At 36.8% G+C, this 27,649-nt stretch overlaps 1 protein-coding gene across 14 annotated transcripts in view; it reads right to left on the reverse strand.

Moving 5' to 3' along the window:
• The window catches only part of SETD5 (SET domain containing 5), an 80,516-nt gene that overhangs the window by 28,722 nt on the left and 24,145 nt on the right, over window positions 1-27,649 (reverse strand). For 2 of the 14 annotated variants that reach the window (XM_019651046.1, XM_019651051.1), the window contains exons 2-16: window positions 18,459-18,516; window positions 15,530-15,716; window positions 14,491-14,715; window positions 11,056-11,248; window positions 10,667-10,772; window positions 10,132-10,340; window positions 9,736-9,794; window positions 9,052-9,230; window positions 8,071-8,109; window positions 4,520-4,762; window positions 3,810-3,958; window positions 3,309-3,426; window positions 2,359-2,468; window positions 693-942; window positions 285-365 (exon numbers count right to left, since the gene is read on the reverse strand). In XM_019651046.1, coding sequence (XP_019506591.1) covers window positions 285-365; window positions 693-942; window positions 2,359-2,468; window positions 3,309-3,426; window positions 3,810-3,958; window positions 4,520-4,762; window positions 8,071-8,109; window positions 9,052-9,230; window positions 9,736-9,794; window positions 10,132-10,340; window positions 10,667-10,772; window positions 11,056-11,147 — 1,635 coding nt within the window. In that variant the 5' untranslated portion in view covers window positions 11,148-11,248; window positions 14,491-14,715; window positions 15,530-15,716; window positions 18,459-18,516. Of the gene's footprint in view, window positions 1-284; window positions 366-692; window positions 946-2,358; window positions 2,469-3,308; window positions 3,427-3,809; window positions 3,959-4,519; window positions 4,763-8,070; window positions 8,110-9,051; window positions 9,231-9,735; window positions 9,795-10,131; window positions 10,341-10,666; window positions 10,773-11,055; window positions 14,123-14,490; window positions 14,716-15,529; window positions 15,717-18,458; window positions 18,517-27,649 lie in introns of those variants that run through there. The other 12 variants (XM_019651043.1, XM_019651049.1, XM_019651050.1 and 9 more) reach the window with 11 other exon arrangements.

Consider the following 27,649-nt stretch of genomic DNA (forward strand, 5'->3'; position numbering starts at 1 on the left):
GTGTTTTGGAAATGAGATTGTTACTAAGAAGCCTCTTAAAACCATCATTACATAACAGTAACTACTAGACCACCACTACATGTGTGTCTGTGAAAAACAAAAAACTAAAAAATAAAAAACCACAATGAAATGTACTTTATAGAAAAAGCCCAAATTTTAACCTGCAGATGATAGTATAGTATGCTGTCAAAGAAATGAGATGATGCAAACTCAGAAGAGAAGGGCTTCACATGCTGTAGGTAACAGGGGACAGCAGGAACAAAAAGATCTTAGAAGGTACCTACCCTCCTGCTATGAGCTGGGTTCTCCTGGTCATCTGTAACCTCTTCTTTCTCTTCTGCTTTTTCTTCTGGATTGTCTATTTCCTTTAAGATAGAGGCAATATTTAACTGCACTCTTAAACTCTAGGAAAACATCAATCTGTTTTTTTCCTCTGGCAGCTTAAAACTCTCTAGAAACAATTTCTAGTGCTTTATAGTGTTACTTATGTGGGGCCACATGGTGATAAGCACAGATGATATGTTCTTGACATTAAATAAAAGAGAGAATGAATAAACAAGCAGCCACTTTGATATAAAGGGCATTAAGTGTTACGATAGACTCCCTACATAAACCACATGTGGCAACCTGGGATCCACTTCATTTGGAGAGGACCAATACCATAGCAACAGTCTCTGGCTAGGGGAGATTACCTCATGGTCACTGGATACAGTCACTTTCTCAGAAGCTTGTTCTGGCTGTGGGTTGGTCTCCTCTTCTGGAGCCTCATTCTGCTGCTCCATCTCTAGCTCTTTCCGCCGTGCTTTTCTCCGTCTAGTCTCTGCTCCGATGATGGGTAGGCTTGGAGGAGGTGGGAGTGGCAGTTCCAAAGCACTGGGATTCCTTTTCTGTATAGGGCAATTCCGGTTCCCCTTGTGACATGCACAGTCCACTTTATAATTACTGCTCCAAAGAAACAACCAAAAGTGCCTGTCTCAGTACCCTTGAAAATCAGTTATATTATCTAGTCATTCTCTCGAAATACTAGTACAATAATTTCCTTGGGTATTATCTTTGAAAAACTTAAAAGACAGACATACAAGACTTCTGTGAATACTTTCAATATTCTGTGTTTCTCTATATAACCCCAATTCTTTCCCTACATACGGAAGGTGGAAAGGAAAGAAGGCCCCCACTAAATTCCATTCTCCCAACTGTTTTTATGCTATTTAGTGGGCAATGAACCAGTGACAGAGTCTAACGTGGCCATACTTTTTTTCTGCCTACCTTCACCATGTCCTCACTTTTATCTACTAATTTCCTACTTATTATTAATATATTTTCTTCTTGTACCATGTGCTGAACATCAATTTACCACACCTTTTTTTGCCTAAAAGGGCCAAGGGAGAAAAAATACCCACTTTACAAAACCCATTCATCTATGACTTGCTATGTTTTTCTGCACTGTCATATGTAACTAGATTACATGGTTTGAGTGCATGGGGCGAGTGAATCTTTAAATTCTCATATTCTATATGGCCCCTGGCACAAGTGCTGCATGCATAACAACAGATGCTATTGCGATTTCTAGGAGTGTCTTTATATACCTTTTTGCTATTATTGCTGTACAGGAGTAAGCCAAAATACCCTTGGTTGGGAGACTGGTGAGCAGTGCCATACTATGTACTGATGCCTCTAAAACAAAATGCCCTAAGTCTGTCTTTCCCTCCACAATTAGTAAGCAGATAATGGAATACTCATGAAAAGATTGGGTAAGGGCCGGCCGAGTGGCTCAGTTGGTTAAGAGTTGGCTTAAGAGTGAGAGCTCTGAGCAACAGGGCTGCGGTTCGATTCCCACATGGGCCAGTGACGCTGCGCCCGAGCTCAGCTGTCACTAAGCTGCCAACATGTAGCAGGATGGCTCAGCTGGTGTAACAAGATTGCCTTTTTGATGGTTGGCCAGGCCCACCCGCGACCAAAACTGAACTCGGCACCTTGAGCTGAGGTGCCGCCCGGATGGCTCAGTGCATAGAGCGTGCACTCTTAACAACAAGGCTGCTGGTTTCATTCCCGCATGGGATGGTGGATATGCCCACCCACAACCAAGACTGAACACAGCACCTTGAGCTTAGAGGCCACGAGCAGCTGACTGGCAGCCAGATGGCGACTGGCGCCCTCCACCAGGAAAATTGAACAACTTGGCTGGGCCCCTTTCCTGATTCCCCAACACCATTCCCCTCCCGCAACTCCCAATAAAATCTTTAAAAAAAGAAAAGATTAGGTAAAAAAAGACAGAAATGGTAAGGGACAAAAGCAGACTCAATAGCTTAATATGTAAGACAAGGCCATTCATGTTAGGAGAGGTTTTAGAGGTCTTACCAGTTACTGTATTCATAATCAAATGCTATGGTGACCTCAGCATCCTTGGTGATGGCAGACACAGCATAGATACACAGGTGAATCATCCCGTCTGCAATCATATGTCGCACCTGAGTGAAGAAGGTGTATGGATGATACTTATCATAAAGACCAGGAAAAAACCTTTTATCCAAATAAATTCTCCCCACTTATAGTTATAATAGTATGTTATTTAACACCATCATTTCATTTGAAACTATTATATAGTAATTGTTTGAAAATTTATATTTCTTCAATAAATAAACCTAGAGATGTTAGAAATCAGGGTAAGGTCACTGCTCTACATCTTAAAGCTGTTTTCAGAGAATTAAAATTCCTTAGCCCGTAAGAAAAGCTCTGTGGGTTTTCTTGTTGCATTTGATATGGTCGCACTGAGTTATCAATTCTAGAAATGTGTACAATCTCTCTCACAACACTATTACGTAGAAATCTAAGACTGTAACCACACAGCTTAGTTTGGACCAATGACATATTCTTTTATTATATGACAATTTCTTTTTTTTCTTTTCTTTTTTTTTTTTAAGCTGAGCCATCCTGCTACCTGTTGGCAGCTCAGCGGCTGCTCAGCTCGGGCTGGACTCGAACCGCTGTTGCTCAGAGCTCAAACTCTTGAGCGAGCTCTTAAATGACAATTTCTTTAATATAACCTCATTGACTTTTTATCCAGTCTAGCTCTTTTTAGCAAATGCTAACTTGCTTTTTCTCCCACTTCTGTATCTCTAAAGAAAATCCATTCCTTGCCCCTTGTCTGTCAGAATTCAAGCATCATTACTTTTGTTTTCATGTCTCTCACAATGAAAGATCATAACCATTATCTACAGACCTTAATCTGAGTGAAAATGTCAGACTGCTTCTTCAGTAAACTTGTTCTTTGGTGGTTGCATTCAGAGAAGTTGCTACAGAAATCTTACCTCTGCATTTGGTGTACACGATCTTCTGATGAACCGAGCATCATTACCGAAAGTACGTGCATCCACACACATCTCTACACCATTGAATTTTGAGTAGAAGAGCACAAAGGGGTATGGTCTAGGGATATAATTAAGATTCCTGTAATTCTCAACACAAATAAAAAAGCCATCCCATGAATTCAAATATGAAGCATATGCTGACATAAGAAGCAGCAATCCTTTGCAATGCCTAAACTTGGAAAACATCACATGCTTGTCTGCTTTTGATTAAAGAATAAGCTCAAAGCAAGGAATGCTTGGCTTGGAAAGAAGTCATCACCACTTTATACATTAAACAATTTGCAGATTTATTTGCACTTCTCTAGAAATAGCAGATGGGCGTGAGTTTATTTGAGCTGTAATCTTTCCCAAGAGCATGCTATCAACCAGGATAGTTTTGACAGTCATACTGCTCAGCCAGGCCCACTTTAGCCCTCACTGCTCAATAAATGATGCTCTTACTTTTTGAAGAAATGCCCATTGACCTCAAATTGCTGTCGTAACATGACTTTCCCTCGATATTCTATTATAAGAGTGTCCAAAGCCAAATCTCTTGCAGCCCTCAGAATCTTCCGGTGCTTTTGAACACGAGTGACTCTTCCCAACTGTAGCTGCATAAAACCAGAGTATTAACATTAGACAATTGCAACAGCAGCTTAACAGACACAAAAAATACTTCCGAATTGAGGAAGACACTAATGTTTTTAGGTTTTATTTGTATATGTTATTTAGCTCAATGATCAGAAAAATTTAAATTTTATAAAAACTCAGTATTTTTAGGAAACAGACCATGTAGTACACCTGTCACCGCCCACCCCACAGGCAAGAAAAGGTCAAAGAAAAATATATGATTAAGATTTTAGTGGCTCTATGTCTAACGTAAGAATCAGAAAAAAACAAGCTTAGCTTTTTATTAATCTTACTAATTCCTACTGAGGCTGTATAAAATTTCCTATCCTAATTTATCTATTTTAAATTAATATAGTTTAAAAATATGTATCTGAATAGTTTCCAGTTTTTGTAACCTGCTTTTGGTTTATGATGCTCAATCACAAATAGTTTGTTTTTCTAAAGCCTTGTACACTTGAAAGAAATAGTAATTCCCATATATGCCCTTTTCCTCTGTTCTTAAAATCTCAACTACTTACAGTCATTAATCCTTTGATCCTTACCTGCATTTGTGAACCAATAACTGTATTATTACAGGCCAATTCAGTCTTATTGATCGTGTCTAAAACAGCAGGCTTGCCCACAAACTCCTTGCTAGAATGTAGATGTTGTTCAAGGGCGTTCTGTACATCTGCACTGTACTGATTAGTGAAAGCTTCTTCATACTGATCAGTCCATAGTCTTATCCGGTTTTCCCATCCCTCAGTTGTATTCTCATCTAAATTCTGTGCTTCAGAAGGCGAATTCTGTAGAGAACAAACGTCAGGAAGGTTAGCAGAGTCCATGAATAAAAATGGGAGGGGGAAACAGGTTAAGTCTCAGAGAAAATTTGTTTTCGCTTGGCAGTCGGTGTGGCATAAAAGAGTAATGGCCTGGGAGTCAGGGGATCTGGTTTCTACAATAGTTTCATTACCAATGAGCAAGGAGGCCTTGAACAACTTCTTAGAAAAGCTCAGTAAAAGCTCAGTTTCCTCATTTATAAAGTGAGAAATTAATCTAGACTGTAGTTTCATCCCATCACTGATTTTATGATTATTTTTGTCTTAAAAATCAATTCTGTTCTTATCAGAAGAATATCAAGTTCACAAGAAAATTTTCATAAAGAAGAACAAGAGACCCCTCAAAATATCACATCGCTTAAATTTCAATACCTTTCGAATATCTGCATTAGTGTCAGCCCAAACTGGTATTATTTTACTTCTCTCCAGGAGAATGTTTTTGTTTCTATGCTTATTATTTTCATTATACAATTAATACATTTTCATTCTAAATATACATGTGACCCAAATACCCAATAACCCATAATCTCACCTCCCATAGAAAAAGTTATCATTCTGAAGTGTATCCTTCTAACACTCCATTTTCGACAGTTTAAATAGCCACACTCTGAAGAGGTGAAGTTGGGGGAGGAGGATAGGTGGAGTGTAGAAAATTCTGAAAGGTATTTTGCTATAGTTCTCTAGGAAAACCACTGCCCTCTAAGGTGACAGAACCTTAGAACCGAGACAGAACCGAGAAAAGATTATCTCAGAAATGTTTCACATCCTAAACAGATAGCTCATGTGTGCTTGAACTATAGAGACAGAGCTTAAGTCTGACACATGTTCTCCAACATGATGCTCAAGACTTAAGGTATCACCAGAAAACAAAACAAACACCCCAAGTGATGATGTCATACTAGTGATGACTCGAAGGAAAAGACAGTATAGTACCAAAGCTACTTAGAAATCCACAACCACACTAAATTTGCAAAAATGGGCAAAAGAAAATTAAATATACTTTCCATGAACGATACAGAAAATATTGATGCCTATTATAACAATTTCTTTCTTTCACTTTTGTGTCACTGGTATTGACTGACTATTGTCTACCATCCTTTCCCCAAGAACAGGAAAGGAAAAAATTAACACCACTGTTTTCTACATTTCTCACTAGAGTCCAAAGACTGAGCAACAAACAAAGGGATCTAAGAAACAACTAAGGCCAACACACTGAGAACAGACTATCATCTGCTTGAGATGTCAGTAACAGCTGAGCAAAAGTGCAAAACTTGAGACTTTAGAGTACTTACAAGAGGATTAGGGGTGCCCAAACAGTATTCCCAAGTTTAAGCATCCAGTAGTGATAACTAAGCTTGTATTAAACGTAATGTATATTGGAATCCTTCGCCACAGTATTAGCTGTTATTCATTAATACAATTCTGTCTATTCTGTTGTCCCATTCTTCTGAGTACTGGAGACCCCATCTCAGTGGGTTAGAGCAGTCGTTCTCAACCAGAGATGATTTGCTCCAAGGAGACATTTGGCAGTAGCTGAAGTCATTTTTTATTATCATACCTGTGTATTACTGGCATCTAGTGGGTAGATGCCAGGGATGCTGCTAAAGAGCCCACAATGCGAAAGACAGCTCCCACCAGCGCCCCCGCAAAGAACTGCTTGGCTCAAAATGTCAACAGCGTCGAGGTTGAGAAATTCTGGTTCAGAGTAGTCTCCAGCAGAGAAGCTCTTGGCTTTGAGATTAAAAATCCAAATGATCAATTCTTCCCATTCTTATGGCTCTCACCCAGGTCTTGGGTGGAGTTCTAACTGATAAAATTCTGAGTACAGAACTTGTAACTCAACTTAAAATTCTAACGAGAATTAAAATAAACCAAATAGTATTTTTTTTTGTTGTCTAAATTTTAACACATCTATGGGGTTATTTGTCAACATTTCAAAACAGCAAGCAATATTTGGGGTTTATGTGTAGTTTTCTGGGAGAACGAGTCAACAGCTTTCAAAACATGTCAAACCTCTAGAGGTAAGTTACAATAGCTGATAAAAGAGAAAAGAGTTTACAGCTGGGATGAGTGCGGTCTGTTCCCTAAATCTATTTCAAGTCCCATGTAAGCAAAGGAGACAAAAATAAAGGGGCAGTTAAAGCAAATGTGGCCCCTTACAGGAGACAGGTTTAGAAAGAAAAAAAGAATTAATTAAAATAAAATTGTGTTCCAAGACATCTCAGGACTCTGATGCTCTTGGGCTCTAGGTTCTCTCCCATCTCTTTTACAGATATGTACAAGTCTGTTTACAGGTATATGCAAGATGAGGCCTTCAAACTTTAGATCCAGTGCCACCTGTGATCTTTGTTAACATCAGTCATTTTGGTGCTCCACATACATAAAAATTCTAATAAAGCTTATCCTCACTAAAAGATTTTAATGTTTATGCTATATAGTTATATACCATCAACAGGAAAGATCCTGCTTTTAAATCATTTATGCATTTAGGAATATGAATACTTGCAGAATTAAAATAGATCTTAATTCTAATTAAATACTTTGAAGCCCTAAATAATAGTTTGGGAGGTATGCTGCCGTCCTGTATGTACACAGGTAAAGGAACGTACCAAACAGAATATCAAATCTCCTTCGAGCAAACTGTTTTTATCACCTAGTACCTAAAAGTCCACTGCACATAATTTCTCTATTCTCCAACTACTATCCAAAATCATGCCTTATAAGCTCTTTTATTCAATAAGTGAAGAAAAGAAACACATTAGCACCATATCAATCTTCTATACCAAAAAGATATGCCAGGAGAAAACAGTTCAAAAGTAAATAATTCCAGTAAGAGTAATTCCTATCAATCAATACTACTTTCCTATTGATGAAAATTATCCTTCCAACTGGTGATTAAAGCCTACATGGTGCTAAGATGGGTACATAAGAGATCCTGTTATCACCACAAAGACCACAGTCCTGAGGTTGAGGCCAATCACAATGACAGAACACATCAGCCTCATTCTGTTTGGTAAAATGTCACTTACCCCCCAGAAAAGCAGCTAACGAAAAACCAATAAATGAAGGCTGATTACAGAAAGGGAAATTATTTCACAAAATGGCCAAGAAAATCTACTTTGGAGAAAGGCTCTATGAAAACTGAATGGCAACAATTACAAACTAATGAAAAGCAGAGTCCAAGATTCCCAGACCATCAATGTCAGAAAAGAAGCTGACCAAAATGCAAGATCACAGTGAAGTAAATACACAGCATCAGGAAGAATACCCCTTACCTTCATCCGCAAGGACTTCCGGGATCCCTCTCGAAATGCCTATCCCAAAGAGGAAAACAAGTAGAACAAAACAAAACTTGGTACCAAGAATGACAGTTATACCTATCTGAGACTAAAACTAAGGCAAGAACTAGTGTTCTAGTCTGTCCCCTTTCCCCTAGGTAACAAATACAATTGAATTCCCCACGCTATTATCAAGAATAGGGGTAGCTCAAAGCCAGTGAACTCAGGCTAATTCCAGTACTTCCCACTGTGGAACTAAGTAATTAACAGGGAAGAGCATGCATCACTTAAATCCTATATGCACCCCTGACACTAAAAGAAAAAGTAAACACCAATGTTAAGTAAGGTTGCAGATTTACCAGTTTTGAAATTAAGAAAGAAACAAAGACCAATCCCCTTAACAAGGGGTGGGCAAGTCACCTAGGAGCAACGAAGTTGCCGTGATGGGGAAGAAAGAACACAAAACAGAAGAGGTTTCTCCTAGAGACTTTTTAATTGAGAATACAGGAAAGTGACCACCACACACTGAGGAAGCCTAGACTATTCAAGAGATGTTTCCTGATTTTTTTGAAACAAGGAAAAAAGTCAACCCAAATGACATGAGGTGGGCACGTACCAGGACAAGAATTTCAGACTGTTTTGGGACTGAGGGAGGCAGGGAGATACTGTAAGGATAGTGGAAGCCTAGACTGGAGGCTGCGGCATATGTGGGCTTGTGGCGGGTGGGGCTGGGATTTCATACCTGGGATGGGGCTTGGAGGAGAGGAAACTTTGTGCCAGTTGTGATGGTATGGAGTGGCAGAAGAGGTTGGTCTACATGTTCACAACACAGATTAGCCGATTTTTGCAAGTAGAGCAAAAGTGGCCCTTCAAACATCTGGATCAAACTTCTTAAAAGAATTTTGGTGCATTCTTGGTCCAAAATTTGAGCTATTTCATCAGACATATTTCTATTTAAGATACTTTTACCCTCCATACCTTGATTTTCTTTGTCTTTGGTGCTGTACGACCCTTTTCTGGACTCTTTTTCCGCTTCTTGGGTTTGGTTCTTCTAACAGTTAAGGTGATGCTTGTAGGTGTGTGTTGTGTTGCTGTATACAACACAGTGGAAGGAGAAAGCTCCTCATCCCAGCTTTCTGTTGCACTGCTATCCCCACCTGAAAAAAGGTTATTTCATAGTTCACATTGTACAAACAGCCTCAACAGTGCATTAAAAACAGCTTATTCCTTTAAATCCAGTCCATATTCAGTGAGTCATTACTTCTACTATCAACTCTATGATCTGTAGAACCACCCAAATACCCACCTTCCACATGAAAACAAGATTCTTTCTGGATCATTGGCAATAGCATATAAACATTGTTCTACATTGTATATTTCTCTTCTTGTATCCAGTCCCCAAGGTCCACTGCCTCAATATGTAACACAGAAAAAGAACCTGCTTTTTTTTCTGCTCAGGAGGAATATTTTGATTGCTACAGGGCTCAAATGTTGTTTATGGATACATTTAATGCACAACAACAGGAGAATTACAGCAGTCTTGAGAGGATTTCTATCTCAATGAAAAGAGCTAGGGACCATGGGAACCTACAGGAGGGATTGAGACAAATATTTAAAATACAAAGTATGTCAAAATATGGGCCTAACCCATCTTCTGCTCACCTGATATGTTGTCCTGCTTCCGCCGATGAAGTCTAATAACCTTCCCCCTGCTCATTCCCCTAAAGAGGGAAAATAAACTTAAAGTAGTCCTTCCAACAGCATGCAGCACATCATCACACACATGGGAGAAGTATCTCTGCATATACTACCCCCTTCCTCCCACCTACCCAAAGTTTCCAGGACATTAAATTTCATATCATATTCAATAGCTTTAACATCAATCTCTCCTTCCTTGTTGTCAGCAATTCTCACCTAGTGCAGAGAATTCGAGCCAAGGAGCACTAAGGAACATCTACATTAACAAACACAAGAAAGAATACTTTGAGCTTTTCCCTACTAGTGAGAAACCCTAATCCCAGCAACCCAGGCTTGAACTTAGATGGAACATGAACTTACCTGCACTTGTCACAGTTGAGAAGGAAGCCATCCTGAGAAAGACCACAAGGACACCAGGTAGGAACAGTCTCTCCTTCAGAGTTCGGGCTGTCTCCACAGCGTTCCTCTACGGGCGACGGCAGGCCATTCAGGTCAGAACGAGGGATGATCGTCTGGACAGGGGGAGAAGCAGGAGGTGTCGGAGGAGGAGGGGCTCCGTAATTATGATCCTGAAAATAAGATTTTTTAAATCAACAGTGTCCAAACACTGGCCCCTCTCTCCCCTAAAGTATGGTACATATGGAAAGAAAGAAGAAAGTAGTACCCTTCGTTTTTTGGCTTCAACCAGGAAAGTGATAAAACAAAATGCCAAGGTCAACTGGGACATAAAAACAAGAACAATGATGCAGGGCTAGACGTCCGCTGGAGGCAGGGAAGTGCAAAAGGGGCAACTTCGTCATGCTGCATATAAACATTGTAAGAAAGTCACAATGTATAAGAATGGATTACACTCCAGGAAGATCACTGCTCTGGAGAGAAACAAATGCATACTCACAGCGTAAGGCAGTCCTCGACACCCATGCCTCTGAGTGGTCCCATAATTATGAGTGGAATACACGCTCTTCTCATTAACTGCTGGACTAGCCTCCACAGATTCAGGGCTGCACAAAGGCGAAAAGCAACGCATGATAGCATAACACCTAATCTTTCCTTAAATTAAGACTTAACTTCCCATTCTAACCCCTCCTCTTTCCACAACCACCAGCCACTAGAACAAGAGAAAGAACTCAGTGAAACAATCTGATTAACATAACTTAAGCCTATAAATAACATTAGGAGTGTTATTAAATGTGGATTTGTGTGTAACATGAAGCCAGTACAGGCAGATGTCTCAAGGCAGGCACCTGGGATACAAGGTGTCCCTAATGACAAACACAAACGTACCAGCTGAGCGGGGAGTTTCCCCTAGAGAAGCCACTCTGGGCTGCTTTAGACTCAGAACTATTCTTCTTAATTGGATCTCTTAATACTTCCATGAAACCTCACATGACATTTGCAGTGAGTGAGATGATGAAAGTGCCTTCTGCACTGCCCCAGGGACCAGGCCCTCTTCCATTCACTACCAAGACAGGATACCCTGAAGAAAGTACAGGTAAAAACAATGGCATCTTATATTTATCATACCTCTCATCTTGATGAACCCCCAAACGCCTTTCAAATATCAGAGTAATAATTTCTCATCCACCAAGGACATGCAAGCATATCAAGGACACAAGTATTTAACAGCTGCATGGTAATACAATAGAACTTCAAAATAATCAAAGCTGTACTCAGAAGTTTTGTTAAGTCTAGTGACAAACAGTAACAGTAGTAGTAGTTACCATTTTGAATTTCCCATTATTTGCCAGGTGCTTTATATATTAATTCATTTACTCTGCAACTATTAAACATGGTAAATAGCACCCCATGTTTACAGAAGGGTAAATTAAGGTGGTGTGATTATGTGACTTCGCCCAGGTCACACACTGTCAGAGCCAGGATTTGAAACAATGTCTGACTCCAAAGCCTGTGCTCTTTCCAATATGCCTAACTGGTTTGTAAACCAGGATAACATTCCACCTTTAAAGAAAATTACATGAGATTGTAAGTACCCAGGCTTAGCGAGAAGCTTGGTTAAGTATCTTTCTGTACTCTCACTGAGTGGAAAATAAACAGTTCAGGCACAATTTAGTAACATAAAACAATTACAAATGTGTTCAAATTTATAAATTTAATGTAATCCTTTACTTAGCAATAAAAAGGTGTAGGTGGCAAAGGATAAAATTCAAGTTTTTTTGGGGAAAAAAACTTTGATTAGGTTTTGGGGAATTTTGAAAGATAAGGAATGCAATGTATGACTTTGCAGAATAATAGACTATGTCATTTAATTAATCAGAGCAGAGATTCACAAATTAGAAACTCTAAGGACACCACACCTAACTCAGTCTTAAGAGATCAAAGGGTCTCTTATGGAGTCAAATAATGCATACTGTTTGCTTCAAGTAATATACACTTTTCCTGCTTGAAAATACACCATATAGAAACTTGGCAGGAATAAAATATGAAGTTTCACGTGGTGCCATGTGAGCAGAAAAGTGAGGGATAAAAAAAATTCTGAGATATGTATCCAACTCACCCAGTTATATGCTCCAGAACTGTGAGAAGGGATATTATTAATAACAGCAAAGATTAATTTCTAGGTGAAGAACTTTAGACATAGGAAAGTATTCTGTTAGTGAAGTGCGTGCATTTTTTTCCTTTAAGAGCACCTGCAAGATGGGAACTAGGGGGAATATATCAAGAATGCAGGTCAGTATTCTTGAGAAAAAGATGATCTGACCATGGCTCGCTGAGAGGCAATCAGCTCTGAGTATTAGGAAACAGGTGGGGTTTCCTAAACAAAACCAAAGGCAAATAAGTATTAACAAAATGAAGGCAGAATTTAGTTTCTATGATGGATAGTTAAAGAGAAAGTAATTCTATAAACATGGTTAATTTACCAGATAAACAAGTATTCCAAAGACTGTACGTATTTTATATAAGAGATTTTGTATCACTGAACACATGGGGTGAGACATGACAGCTGTTTATTAAGAATGTTCTTTCTTTCCCTTGGACAGGAAAAAGGACAGTGGCATGAAATAAAAGATGGCCATGGAGATGCAGTTATGTTGGCTGTATCTTACCCATCTCCAAACTGGGTAAATATGAACATATGCACTTCATGTGCAAGTCTAGGAAATAAAATATAAATTGTGGAGATTAAAAGGCCATCTGCACAACACCTTCTAGTGAAGCACAGCATTTACTATATTGCTATGTGTGCTTAACACTAAAATTTAAGCTCTTATCTTTTGATAAGGAACTCTTGCAATTTCCATACTGGTTATTGATTCAATACATCGTTACATGTTGGCAGGTAAACTACAGGGTTTCTTAGGATATTCATTGACATATATATCAGCTCTTAACTATATTTTAAATGGATTAAAAATTTGAAGTGCTAGGATTGCATTTCTTTATTAGCCAACCATTTTATGCAAATATAATTATAGCCTTTCTTCCCCTATATTTGAACTGCTATGACAGATGGGTACATACACAAGAACGCATGCTTACAAGATATACTCCATCAATGGTCTTCAAAGTACAATTTGCAACCTTGCTGCTATAATGCTACCTCTTGGGAAATCTGAACTTCATTTACAGTAGGATTGCAAATTCAGAAAATTTTTTGCTCCTATTGTTATACCTAGAGGTTTTCCTACGAATATATAAAATATGCATAATGTTGCCATCAGCTTTAAAATCCCATGAGGTAAGGTCTAGGTCTTTTACTTGGTTGAGTATGTTGTCCTTCATACCAGTGCCCAGAACAGAATATTCATGGTGAAGCATTAACAAATATCACCAATAATTTAACAGAATGGTACGTAATTGTTGACATTTTCTTGCTTTGCAGAAATACTGAATGAACAACTGTAATTAGTTATGACCAGAGTATCAAAAATCTGCCTGGAGATTATGAATGAAAATGTTTCAGGAAATAGAAACATTGCAGTCAAATTTTTAGGCCAGGAGTACTTTTTCTTTCTGCAATTACTTCTGGACCCCCTAGCAATATATATGTGTAGTCATCTCTGTACTCTTGTGAAAAAGATCAGTTTTAAGAGTAATTGCTTTTGTCTTTTTCTTATCTACTTATTCCAAACTCACTGATTTAATCTCTTGAAATTTCTCACAAATGTTAATGCTATTTACCTACAGTTTTGTTAGTTAATCCATATAGGAGGCTAGTGGCTGACTTCATAAAAATCTATTAACACTATACAACTAGTCACCGATTAATGTAGGAAGATTTTTTTAAAGTACTTCATATGGAAAATCGTTACAAAATTGTAAACCTCAGCTACTGGAATAACTAAATCTTGGCATGCAAAAAAATAAAAACAAAAGAGGAAAAAAAACCCTGGAAGAAACACAACCCACCCTTCCCCATCCCCCACCCTCCATCTTCCTTTTTATATGGGAATAAGGCCAAAAACTGCTTTAAATTCTAGACCACCCCAGAATATAATATACTGCTTCTTAGGGTAGTTTCATTTTAAGTCTTCCTCTTTAAGGAAGCCAGTAAACAATTAAATTGTCCTAGGTGGCTTTGTGAAGAAATGTACATGCTCTTTACTAATATTCTCCATTTTAAGGAGGAAAACCACTATTAATCAGGGATGCATTTGAACCCAGAGTTCTGGTACAGTTGCTTTGCTTTGCTGAAGGGGGAAGAATCCCCAGGGACTGTGAAAATGGCAAGAGAAACAGGGGAATTAGAGCAACACCCACCTCACTCAAGAAGTGGCTGTGGGATCAAGAGTCTGAACTGGACCTGAACATATTCAAAACACCAGGATTTTTCCAGCCCAGACCCTAATCCCTGGTACTGCCTGGAATAGACTTGGCTTCTGGGGGTGTGCTGCCCCCTAGGCCCCTTGGGTCTCTTTCGCTGGACTTTCACATCCTGGTGTAGTGCCACTTCGTCTTGAAAGGTAGGGGGCTTCCACTTCCTTTCTGTAAGCAAGGAAGATTGGGTACAAGGGAGGTAAAAGGACAAGAGGGGGAATCTGTGAGCAGGGGGAATCTCGGACAACTTAAAAGAGAAGGGATACAAAAGGCTAAATGTTTTAAAACTGTGAATAATATATAAAGTTTTATAACGAAAGCCTACCTTCATTGCCATTTGGCATTTAAATTCTTCAAGAATTGAGAGTCTATTTTAGGGATTGGGCTTTTCGACAAACTCTGAATTCCTAAAGCTGCTCTTAGCTGAAAAAAAAGTTTGGTGCCACTGATTTTGAAGGTCCTCTTTCTAGGCAACGAATATTATAAAAAACAGATGACACTGCTTTCCACATTTTCTACCCCAAAATGTCAGAACATCTAAGTTACCTGCCCATACAAAGTTACAGCCCCTTTACTCTAGAACAATGAGAAGTACATAGGAAGAGGCCTTCAAGGAAAATCAGTTGGAGAGAACCCCTGGTTATCTCCATCCATCAGAATAATTATTAACTCTACTGAAGCAGGTAGTGACACCTACTTTATTTCAATTTTCCCCACCCATTAAAACAAATAAAAATGTAATCACTACTTTGCAAATGTAATTCTATTAATTATTTACTCAGAAATCCTGTTCCCACCCCCAAATTCTTTTCCTCTCTTTTTCCCCTCCAGCTTCTACGGGAGAAAGGGAAAGGTGTAATGTCATTTACAGTGGGCTAAGTTTGGGTTTAGAAAATATTATATATTTACTATGAGATGCCCATAAGAAAGTTGTCTCCACACAAACTGGTAATTCACCTACTACCTAGGAAGCAGCACTTACTCTGATCCAGCAGCCATATCTGAGTAGGATGTATCTGGTGTGGTGACTCCCAGAGGGATTGCAATGCTCATGACGTCCAACACAGCAGAGAGTGGAAATCACGGGGTCCAATTAATGGAAACTGGCCACTCTGAGAGTGGGGGTGAGCTGCAGAGCCTCAACCAACATGTTATGGACATGAGGAATCCTGCCACAGAAAAGGAAAATATCTAGTAACAAGATAGTTATTTAAATTCATCCTAAATACTAAATGTTTTTTCATTTTTTGAATAAAGCTTTTAAAAGGGATACATATAAAACAAGTACAAGGGATCTACACATTATCCCGTGTTTACTATGTACTGCATTAATATTCCATAAAGTAAGGTAGCAAAAACTATGTTTTAATTTTTTTCTTACCTGATAAAGGGAAAGTAACAGTCTGCCCAGCTCACTAATAAGTACATTTCCCCTGGTCTACAACTGCTCATCAAACAAAATTTCCTGGCAGCCTATGACCTAACAACTTTTTTTTTTTTTAATAATTCAAGATCTTCATTTAAACTCCCCCTACCACAAATAAATACAGTTTACCAGCAGCCAATAATGCTATTTCTTCCAAATTAAATATAATAAGAGATCGGTTTGTTTGTATTTGATTGGCTACAGCTGTTTCTCATTGCCTTTTTTTGTCCCAGAACACTGCTCCTTTTCAAAAACCATTTTTATTTTAATTACAATTTTGTGAGAAGATTCAATTATCTTAATATTTGTGAGGTAATATCCACTGCTACATATGAATAAAAACATAAGCCACAAAGAGTACGGTTTCATGATAAAGGTTAGACAACTTTGTACGGAAAAGCAGTGAGAATCTTGAATTGGTGGCCATAGACAGACTGGAATTTGGGAACAGAAAGACTCACAAACTACTGAAGTGTAAAAAAGCAAAAGTAGATTAAGAGATTTGGAGGTATGGTGAGAAGGTGAAAAAAGTGTACTTCGTATGGTTTTTCATTAGTGGTTTTATATTGCAAAAAAACCACTGAAAGGATGAAATAAACATTTTATGTTGGAGGGAAGAAAGTCAATGTGAATGTTGAAGACTCAGATTAATAAAAATTTTACAAAAAAAATTACAAAAAGAGTCATGTTTCATATACTGATTCATAATAATACACTAGAAAAGTCAAAGTTACACTAAAAAAATTAAATGGAATGAAAAGTGTTAAGATACTAATTGAGTCAATCTAGGGGATTAATGCAAATTTTAAATGGTAGACGATCTGAGGTGTTTGAATCTTATTTTGATATACAAAGCAAATTAATGTGGATAAAAAACCCAATAATAAACAGTAAATCAGGCCAAGATTTTTAAGAATACATGAAGATAATATTACTCTTCTGTGTCATTATTTTAGAATGCTAGAACAGCTATAAACTGAGCAGTCTTCTCTGGCACCTATACTTTGAAAGAGCTTGATCTCACCAATGGATCTCTCTAAATATGGGTGTGGCGATACTCCTGTTCCTATTCAACTGAAAGTGACATATTGCTAGATTTGGGATTGAAATGAAAAGGGCAAATCTGCCTATCTATTGTTTCCTCACAGGTCATGAAAGAGAAATGATTAATGTAACTTTCTGCCTTAGGGCCCATCTTACATATAATGTTTCCTTTCCCTAATAATATGTTCAAATAGAGATTTAAGCAGTACATCCTCATGTCTCTGGGAAATTGAAGTGAAATCTACAGAGAAGAGAGAACACGTATCAAATAAGCCCAAAGGGTATAAAATTAAATATTGGGGATTGTTGGTTACAACTCTTTCTCTACTTTTAGTATCACTGTATAATCTGAATTAAAAATAAAAAAGGCCCAAAACTGCCTGACTTGATAATCAGACAGTATGATAATGATCATACCTTCCCTGACTAATACAGGAATATGAATCATGTATTATATATTTTCAGTAAAGAACAACAAAAAAGTTACTCAGCACCAATCAAAATCCAGTCACAGCCATACTAGTATATGACCATAAAAAAATGTAGGCTTCCAGATAAAAGACAACTTACAAACCTAAGTTGATAGTTATTATTTTTCTCAGAGTAATTTTTAAAAGATATACTAAAAGGAAAAGATGAAAAACTTACTTCAGATATCTCCTTAATGAATGAATAAATGATGAATACATTCCTTAATGAAATTCCACCCCCGCTGATTTGGATAGTTGAAAAATAACTTTGAGAAACATTAAGAAGCCAACCATAAATTTCTCTTCCATGAATTTCTCCATTTTCCTTTTGTCTATCTAGTTTTACCCTTCCACTCTTCTGATGAAAGCAATTATTATAGCTTAGCTTGGCCATCTTGTTCTAAATAATATTTTCACAATATTGGGGCCTCTTAATTCAAATGATAACAAAACCAAATTTCTTATATAACCCTGAGAACAGTTCTTTCCCTAAATAACACTGCAAAATGTAGCTTTTAAAATGTTAACTAAAGAACTTTTAACAGATCATCTATATGCAGTATTTTCTTAAAATTACTCGTTTTATAAGCCAAGGTGATAGATTCCTAATATACTTTACTAAGCTTAGTAGTTGTAGCAGTTATTAACCTGCTTTAGTTTGGAGTTGTGTCCTAGAGAGACTGATATGAATTAACTCCATGTTCAGGTGGAACAATTTCAAGGTATCTTTTACTTGTTAATTTGTCTGTCTCTTCCTAACGGAATACAAACTCTATGAGGACAGGTATTTTTGCTTTTTCTTCTGCCATAGTTCCAATGTCCAGAACAGTGCCTAGCACAACGAGGGTGTCCGAGAAATATTTGCTGAATTTTGATCATGATTATCTCAACATGATTTTAGCATTTATTAAAATACAAAAACAAATTAAGAGAATTAAAACAAATTAAAAGAATTTATTTGGCTCAGTCACCTTTTTATAGACCTCCGAATATGAAGTCCCAAAAAATTATGTCAGTAGCTCTGAAGACCTAGAAAAAGTTGAGACACAAATTAGTATAAAGAAATAACACTGACACACACAGAATTCTACAGAAAAATATTTTAATGGTAATTTTATTTGTTTCATCTCTGTATACTGTCTTGTTTAACATCCTAAGTTTCATCTAGTACTATATTTTTGTCCTTCAACTTTTACATCCTATTTTCCTGTAAAGCCAGACCTAAATAAAGGGTGGAGAGGAAAATTATCTTTATTTGACTTAAGAAGTGGTAAATACTTAGTCACTGGAGAATCCTCTTTCCTTCAAATTAGAATTCTCTCCCATTTCCCAAGGGATTCCTTCTTTTTATCTCTCCTAGGGGTGCTTCTCTTCTCCACTGACCCCTTCCCAAATCCAGAGGCTTTTCTTTAATCAAATGTCAAATTTATTCTCTAGTCAGACAAGGACCTACCGTCACCTGTTATGTATAAATCCATATTACTCCTTTCTTACCCCACATTCCATTCCACCTATAGCCTCTTGTCTTACTGTAGAAAAAGAATGACAAAAGGAAGTCATTTCTACTTATGGTCAACTCCATAACAGAAACATGTAGGAAAATAAGGCCTTAATTAACTTTCTACTCTTCAAAAACTTAAGGAAAATAGGTGGTAACCCAGGACTTTTAGAAGAAAAAAGTGAAATTTAACATCAGTCAGAATGCGGTATTAACACCTGAAATGTTACTGTATCATATATGTGAAAGGAGCTGTTTCTGGTATTTCACTTACCAAGGAGTACAGAGAAAATGTACTTTATGTTGATATATTATGGATTTCCAATTTATCAAAAATTGGAAAACAAACTATTCTTTAGAAACAATTCTAAAAGAGCATACTAGGAACTCTAAAAAGAAAAGGTATGAAGATAACAGTAAGGAAAGAAAAAAACCGAAATAAACCAAGGACAACAAATAAGAAAGAAAATAAGAAATGAGACAGGAAAAAGAGAAATGAGTGTATTAGTAGGGGGGAAAATGAACGCATCAGAATTTCAATTTAACTGTATTCCAGAAGAATCCATCAGAATCCACAGGAACACTAAGTGCTATGTTCTTGGATTCAGAGGCAGAACCAGCCTGTCTCCCACTACTGAGTACTCTTTAGAGAAGTCAGGATTTACATAGTTTCTTGGGAAAAGGGTGTTAAATAGAACATGTCAGAAATAGTTTATATTGGGTTGTCGGAAAAGTCATGACGCATTTTTGCAATGAAAAACATAGAAAAAATACGTCATGACTTTTCTGACAACCCAATAATTACTTGTCTTTTTAATTGGGTTCAGAAATGGTCAACAGTCTCTGTATTTGTCACTCTGACAGTCTCTTTTCTATATGACTCGCTGAAAGCACAAGACCCGTGTGATTTGTCTGGTCACTCACAGAAGACTGACAAAAAGTGTTTTAAGAACAATTCCAACAGAGATTTCAGAAAAAGAAATTGCATCAGCCAGGTGAGCCGGAAGCAGCTGGGGAGACAAGAGTCCAATAAACAGCCAATCCAATGAAAGAAAACCAGAACAAGTCTGCTTCAGTAATCCTGTGAAGAGGACTGGCAGGAAGGAGTGCCGCTTCAGAAAGAGAACAGGCCTCATATGCTTCAGACAGTCTTTGTACTGAGGCTGTGGACCTTGGCCATTCTCCCAGAAATGATGCAATCCTGATGAACAAGATCTGCTGCCAGAGAAACGATTGTTAACAGGCTATGCAGACAGCAACTCAGTCTAGGAGCAAACGCTGATCAACTCTCTCTACACATAACCAGAAAACCAAAATCTCTTCCTCAATTTCGGTCTCTGACAAAACATGTAAGTAAATACATATTTAGATATATACGAACAAGCCATTTTCTCAAAATGTCCCTTTGCTTTTAATTCCTTTGGATCTACAACACCTATCATCCATCATTAAACTTTAACTAGAACACTGAGAGCATTTTTTACTTTTATGAATAGAATTCTCCAAGCACATTAAGAGCAAGGTATTTACATTGAAATTTTACACTTATTTTTCTCACTCTCATAAGAAAACCTTTTGGGTGGTAGTGGCTCAATTATGAGATTTCAAAGTAAGGACAAATATGCACACTAATTCAAGGCCAGAAAGGTATATTTTATAGGTATTTTTGAAATTATATGAAACTATATTAAAAATAGGTATGTCTTAAGTGAAAAACAGAACATTTCTTCTTTCTGAGGCTGACATTAAAAGGTAGGTTGAGTACTACTATCATCACACTTTGCAATACCCATTTTTCTTAAGGGCAACAATATTACTTCAGGTTTTATGAGGTTAAAAACTATTTTCATCCTATTAGCCACAATGTACTATTTTAGAATCTAGCTTAAAAATATCCTCAATTTAGAAATCCTCCCTAGATTCCTCATCTTCTAAGGCCTGGTTTCTTTTTCAGAGCTTTGGTATCAGTTTGTTCACACAGTATTGTTATCAAATTATTAGGAGTTTCTTTTTCTCATTAAATAAAAGACCTGCATACAACAAACCTCAGTTCTTTAAACTCCACCTAGCCAGCAGCCACAAATAACCAAATTTCTTCCCTCAAGCAGTAATCCTTAAACTGGGATTCACTAAAAAACACAAGCATCTAAAATGCATCCTCAAATCAATATACTCAGCCCAATCTACGATCCCTATATTTAAATTATTAAATAATGAAAATTATTAATGAAAATTAACAGACATACAGAATAAAGTAATGGAAGATCTTTAATAGATTAATAAATGAATACATTTAACTGAGGGAGATGAGAGAACACACCAGGAAAATTTAAAATTAGGGTTAAAATAGTCATAATTTTAAGATTCAATTTCTGAACCTACTGACTATTCAAAACGTGTAAGTTAAACTTTTAAAAACTTCTATACTTCAATTTCCTTCTTTTGAATAACTACAAAATAGTAAAAAGGGGAACTAGGGTAAGATTATTAGACGATTTTTTGTATTATTATCCTCGCCTTAATTTTTTAATGTCAGAAAAAATGCGATAAATATATGCCTGAATTTTATCCACACAACCAACTTGTTAGAGAATATGGCAGCTGCATTATATGCTTATCTTCCATCTCCAACCCAAATTGAAATATTGAGGAAAAAACACTGCTGTTGTACTGTAACATATTATTTTTTACCTTTGGAGAAGAAAAAAGTACTATATTAGGAGTTAGAAAATTTGAGTTCTAGCCTACAACTTAATTAGTTTGGTGATCTCTGAAAAAATCACTTTTTTATAGATGAACCTTAAATTCCTCGAGGAAAAATCCTCATTAGGTTTTTTCCTGCTCCAAATTTCTGATTCCTGGCACTAGCTTACACAATTAATGCAATGTCTCAAAGTCTCAGTTTTTTCATCTGTACAATGGAAAGAACAGTACCTGTCCTGTGGACTCAGGTGCATATGGACTAGCGTTTGTAGCAAATAAGAGTTTAAATGGAACTTTGGAACCTTTAAACATATGTGAAGAGGAGCTGCTACTAATAACCTGAATGTGGCTAAAAATTATTTTCACTTTTCTCCAACAGTGTGTATTTCAATCTCACTACAGTAAATACCGTATTTCCCCATGTATAAGACATCCTTTTTTGAAAAATTTGAGGTCTAAAAACTGGGTGCATCTTATACAGTGGTTGTATGAGTGCAAAAACAATTGCAAAAAAAGCAGGAAATGCAATTAAAAAAAAAACCAAAACAAAACTACAACCACTGTATAAGACGCATCCAGTTTTTTGATCCCAAATTTTCCGAAAAAAGGGTGAGTCTTATACATGGGGAAATACGGTAATGAGAAGATGCTATGTGGGAAACTGGAAAAAAACAGTATAGGAGAGAGAAGCGACAAGCATTAGAATACATGAGAATTATTGGAAAATAAGAGATGAACACTTAAGAGAAGAAAAAGTGCTCAGAGATCCAGTGAGAAGTTCATATAACTGGAACAGTGTAAGTTCTAAGTCAGTCTTACAATCTGAAGCAAGTTAATGTAGGCAAAGGATCTAAAAGAAGTTCAAGGTTGAAGAGAAAGAAAAGAGAGAAACATTGGGGGGTAAACAATTACGAGAAACTAAAGAAATGTCATGATTTAGTAATTCAAAACCAAGATAAAGTTTTCCTTTTCTCCTACCTCTTCTCTTGCAACACTTATCCCTTCTCAACTTTGCCTAAATTTATACTCCCCCTAGGAGCTACTGGGTTTGGCACTAAAAACCAATGACTATAAAAGATGAAATAAGTTTATTAGAATAGGAGGTAATTAAAACCCAGTTTTTAAAAAATCCTATCTTAGTCCACAGTAAGAATTTCTTTCCCTATGAAAAATTTCATTAATGGCTATAGCGTGGAGGCCAACACATACTTAGCTGTACTTGGAGGGGAGGTGAAGTGGTGGCAGGATAAGAGTTCATGCCATAAACAATAAAACCTAATACATCTTACTACAATCTTAAATTATTTTAAGTTGACATTGAAGAAAAAATTTTATTTATAACGCATTTAACAATAAATACATATTTACTGCTAAACTAACCAATGATGCACAGACTATCCTAACTAGAATCAGAAAAATTTTAGGCTTCTAAGAATCAAAAAAAGATGACACCTTCAGAGAACTTTGATTTACCTCGTTATAGAGCTGCACTTTGTTTTTTTTGGAAGATTTTATTGGGGAAGGGGAACAGTGTTGGGGAATTGGGGGAGGGGAACAGCCAAGTTGTTGTCCTTCAATCTTAGTTGTGGAGGGTGCAGCAAGCTCAGCTCTAAGTCCAGTCGCCATCCGGCGGCCTGTCGGCAGCTCAAATCAAGGTGCCATGTTCAATCTTAGTTGCGGGTGGGCGCAGCCCACTATCCCATGTGGGAATCAAACCAGCGATCCTGTTGCTCAGAGATCGCGCTGTCAGTCTGCTGGCCCTAGAGCTGTACTCTTAAGACTTTCTGAAGGTTCTCTCCTACTGTGTTTGAAGCCTTCAACACATGCTTTAGGAACATATACCACACCAGATAGGAAAAGGACCTCTCATACCTCTATGTTTGCCTCCTCTGTCCAGACCTTTTTCATTTTCAAACCCTGAAATGGGAACCAGGTTTTCTTACTCCACATGAAGTGGGTTATGCACATTTATGAGGCATTGATATCTGTTATACTTTCTGTAGCTTAGGCAAAATTTCTCCAGTTGATAAAGTTTAGTTATAAGAATAAAGCCTAATTCTTTATTTTAAAGAAGAAGATACAGAGCTACAACTATATTGTCAAGTCATATACACACAGTGGTGGAGTTCAGAAAAAAATTGGATTTTAATGTATAGTTTCTATTTATTAAAGTAACTGCCACTTGCTTTATATAATAACATCTGAATTAAAACAAAAAAGATTTTTTTTTAATTAAGCACCAATTATTGGTGCTATGTTAGATAAACAAGTCCAGATTAAAATTCCTGGCTCTCTTGGGATTTATACTATTTAGATTTGCGAGTTTCCATTCATTCGTTCGTTCATTCAACAAACATGGAGTAACTACTATGTACAAAAGCTATGTTAAGTGCTATTTTAAGATGTTTCTCTTATCCAAAGTAAGAGAGGGTAGGCAATTTGCAAACTCTTTAGGTTTGCCTATGTGCCAAGTATTGCATTTTCACAACCGTGAAGGAAAAAAAAATATCCTGAAGTATGCCTCTATAATTAATGAGTCATTCGGAAGAGAAAACAACACCCTCCCCCCAAAGAAAGAAAACCCCAAACCACTCCATAGTTTACCAGTGACACACAGAGGAGTCTCTTATGAAAATAGATTCTTTTATAAATCTCCTGAACTGTTTAAGACAAAACTTACTGACTGGTTTTATGGAAAATTCTATTAAGAATGAAGGACAATGGACAGCAAGAATCCTCAAAACAACAAACAGAACCTGACTATACATGTTCTGATAATTTGGCAGACTAGGTGGCTAAGTATATAGCAGTAAAGGAATTTAAAGCTTAATAATTCTGATATGCAAATAGGAAACCCTTCCCTGACCAATAGCTGTGTCTTTCTTATTATAAAAATAACAAATGCTTGTAAAAATTATGCAAATATTACAAAAGCATAAAAAAGTGTAATTTTTACAATTCCACTTCCTAAAGTTATCCCAAAGATAAAATAACCCTACCGTTATCTGCTCTGTTCATTAAGCATAAGTTTTAGACATCTTTCCATATGCAAAGGAGATGTACAAATTTATGTACAAATTTACTTCTTTTAAATGATGTATAATAAATTATTATACACTATGGATCTATTATAATTTAAGTCAATTCTCTGCTGGTGGATCTTTAGATCTTGCTAATTTTCCATAACATATGCAATGCTGCACTGAGCAACACTGCACTGAACAGCATGTACATATGCCTTTGTCTATACATGTGCACAAACATTTCCCTAGGATACAGTTCCTAGAAGCGGAACTTCTAGAACGGCATGAACATATTTATTAGTGATGCTTAACTACCTTCCAGAAAGTAAAAACCATTTTATACTCCCACAAACAGTGGGAAGGTTACATTTTCTCATAAGGTTTAAAATAATTTCAATTCTTTCCTCTTAGTCTTTCCTCTTAGTCTTTTCCTTAGAAAATTCTCTACATTCTAAAAGAAAACCCTAAAATGAAAGTTAACTGTAAATTCTCAATTCTGTGATACAATTTTAAGACTACAGATTAGATATGCTGTTGTCCTCTAAAATTCTGATAACTAAATAGGAGATCTCAGCTGCTTTTTCACTAAATTTGGGTTGGGATCTTCAAAATACAATCTAGGTAATGCAGTATTTATTTCAGAACCAAAGTATTTTCTTACAGTTGTCCCATGAGATAACTTTTAATTCTTTTAATAAATGCACCACGCTCTAAATTTCTTTTCCCAGTAATGAAAAAACAAATTATGCTAGCCATCTGTAATCCAGTTCGTATCTGCAGGGTTCTGACTGAAAATGCAAGTAATCTAGAAGATCTGAGCTCTTTGTTTCAAACAGGTAATCAAAACTCTTCTAGCAGTTCTGCCTCAGTAGTATAAAATATGATGCCTTCATTTTTAATTACCCTTGGAAAAAGAAGATACTTTGAAACTATAAGAGGCCTGTCAATACTGATTTACTAAAAGACAGAGCCAAAATATTGACTAAATTTGTACCATAGCTACAAATTCATTTGGTATACTCCATCATGACACCAGACAACCACAAAGTCGAAATCTAAGCACTGGAGAAATGAGGCAAAAAAACCCTCTCCTTTTCACTGTGCTGGCACTAGCACCTAATCAAGAACCTGGATGCAGAGCTATTCTTTCCCCTTTGAAATGTTTCACAGACTATCTTTTATCCATCCATTCACCAACTCTACTCACCTTATGATTTCAAGGTCTTACTAACTCTGGACTCTCAACCATCCAATCTATTCCTCATTCTTCCAGGACAGTTAAGCCTCCTGGAGCAGAACTTTGATCTTTATCACTCGATTAGGAATCTACAATGGCTCCCTACATGCCTACTGGGTTAATTTGAACTCCTTTGCCTAAAGGGAACAAGACCTTCTTTGTTAATTAGCTATTAAACTGTTTCTTCCCCTTTCAAAATTTTGTTCAAGTGTGAACAAATAGTGATTTATCCTGTCTGACAGGCTATTTTTTTTGCATCTTTAAACAACTATTATGAAAAATGTCAAACACAGAAGCAGAGAAAACCCTATAATTAACTCATGGACCCTACCAAGCTTTAATCAACAATCAACTCAAGGCCAACCTTATTTTATCTGTAACCTCTCCTTTTCCACAATATTATGTTACAGAAAATTCTAGAAACATTAGTTGTATATATCACATCTGCTAAGTGGAGTTGTCCCTTTTTAATCATAAAAATGGGTGAGAGAGGTCTGCTTATGATGATAGGTGGTGGTGATAAAGAAAGGCCATCCTTCTTCTGCAAATATTAAGATGGATGAAGAGCTTAATGCTGAGTAATGTTTATGTGTTACAATTATACAGTATGGCTATTAAAAATGTCAATCATTTTTTCTTAAGAAAAAGAATCATTGTAAGTACTTATTTAACTTGAGTTTGTTAATAGTAACATTTCTTATGTTCTTCGGAATGTTAATTTCTCCTTACAGCAGAGCTAACTGCAAGTATACTCATGACCCATAGCTGTGACATAGTATTCCTATGTAAACTCTATGTCAGTAAATAAAAATGGATGAAACACAGAAACACCCCAAAGACAGTAAAGCATGATATTCAATAAACCTATGTATTAAAGACAAAAACAGATAACATCACAGAATGAATGGCTCATCTGAGGTAGTGACCAGTTGGTCTCCTTGTTTCTAGTGAGCAGTTTCTTTGAATACTAGGGGAGTCTTAGAGTAATGACAAACTTAGTAAAAAGGCTCACCTACTCCACTGAGGTGGATTTTTCAGTTAAAAAAAAAACCACCTCAGTAATAATGGTGTCACAGAACAAAAACAATTGAGGTGTGTATGGATGACTGCTATTTGAACCATAAAGCACATACATCTTAAGGTTCAGTTAGTGGAAAACAGGCACAAAACACTGTCAATGCAAATATACACCACTACACATTCTATTACCAACTACTCTTCAAAAGCTATTCTGACAATAAAATTAAACTTAGAATAATGTGTAATTTAAAAAGTAACAATGATAGGAGGCAACAATCAACTAATAAAACCCCACAACACACTGATATACACTGTTTTGCCTAAGCATAAAACTAGCCTGTATTTACTCATAGGTTACTGAGTAAAATGAAATCTTTGGAATGGTGAGTACATTATTTCCCTAGAAACGCAAGAGGATGAACATCTATGGACCAATTAGCAGGTGCTTTGTTATGAGACCCAGAAACTTCAGGAGTTACCATCATGCAAAACATCAAAATACTGTAAAAATTTTCTCTGGCGATCTTTTTTTTTTAAAGATTTTATTGGGGAATTGGGGGAGGGGAACAGTGCTGGGGAATCAGGGGAAGGGGAATAGACAAGTTGCGGTCGTTTTGTTCTTCAGTCTAGTTGTGGAGGATGTTGCTTCACTGGCCCAAGTTGGCACCATCATTGCGCTCT

Source organism: Hipposideros armiger, unplaced genomic scaffold (genome assembly GCF_001890085.2).
Source record: "Hipposideros armiger isolate ML-2016 unplaced genomic scaffold, ASM189008v1 scaffold_152, whole genome shotgun sequence".
Lineage (NCBI taxonomy): Eukaryota > Metazoa > Chordata > Mammalia > Chiroptera > Hipposideridae > Hipposideros > Hipposideros armiger.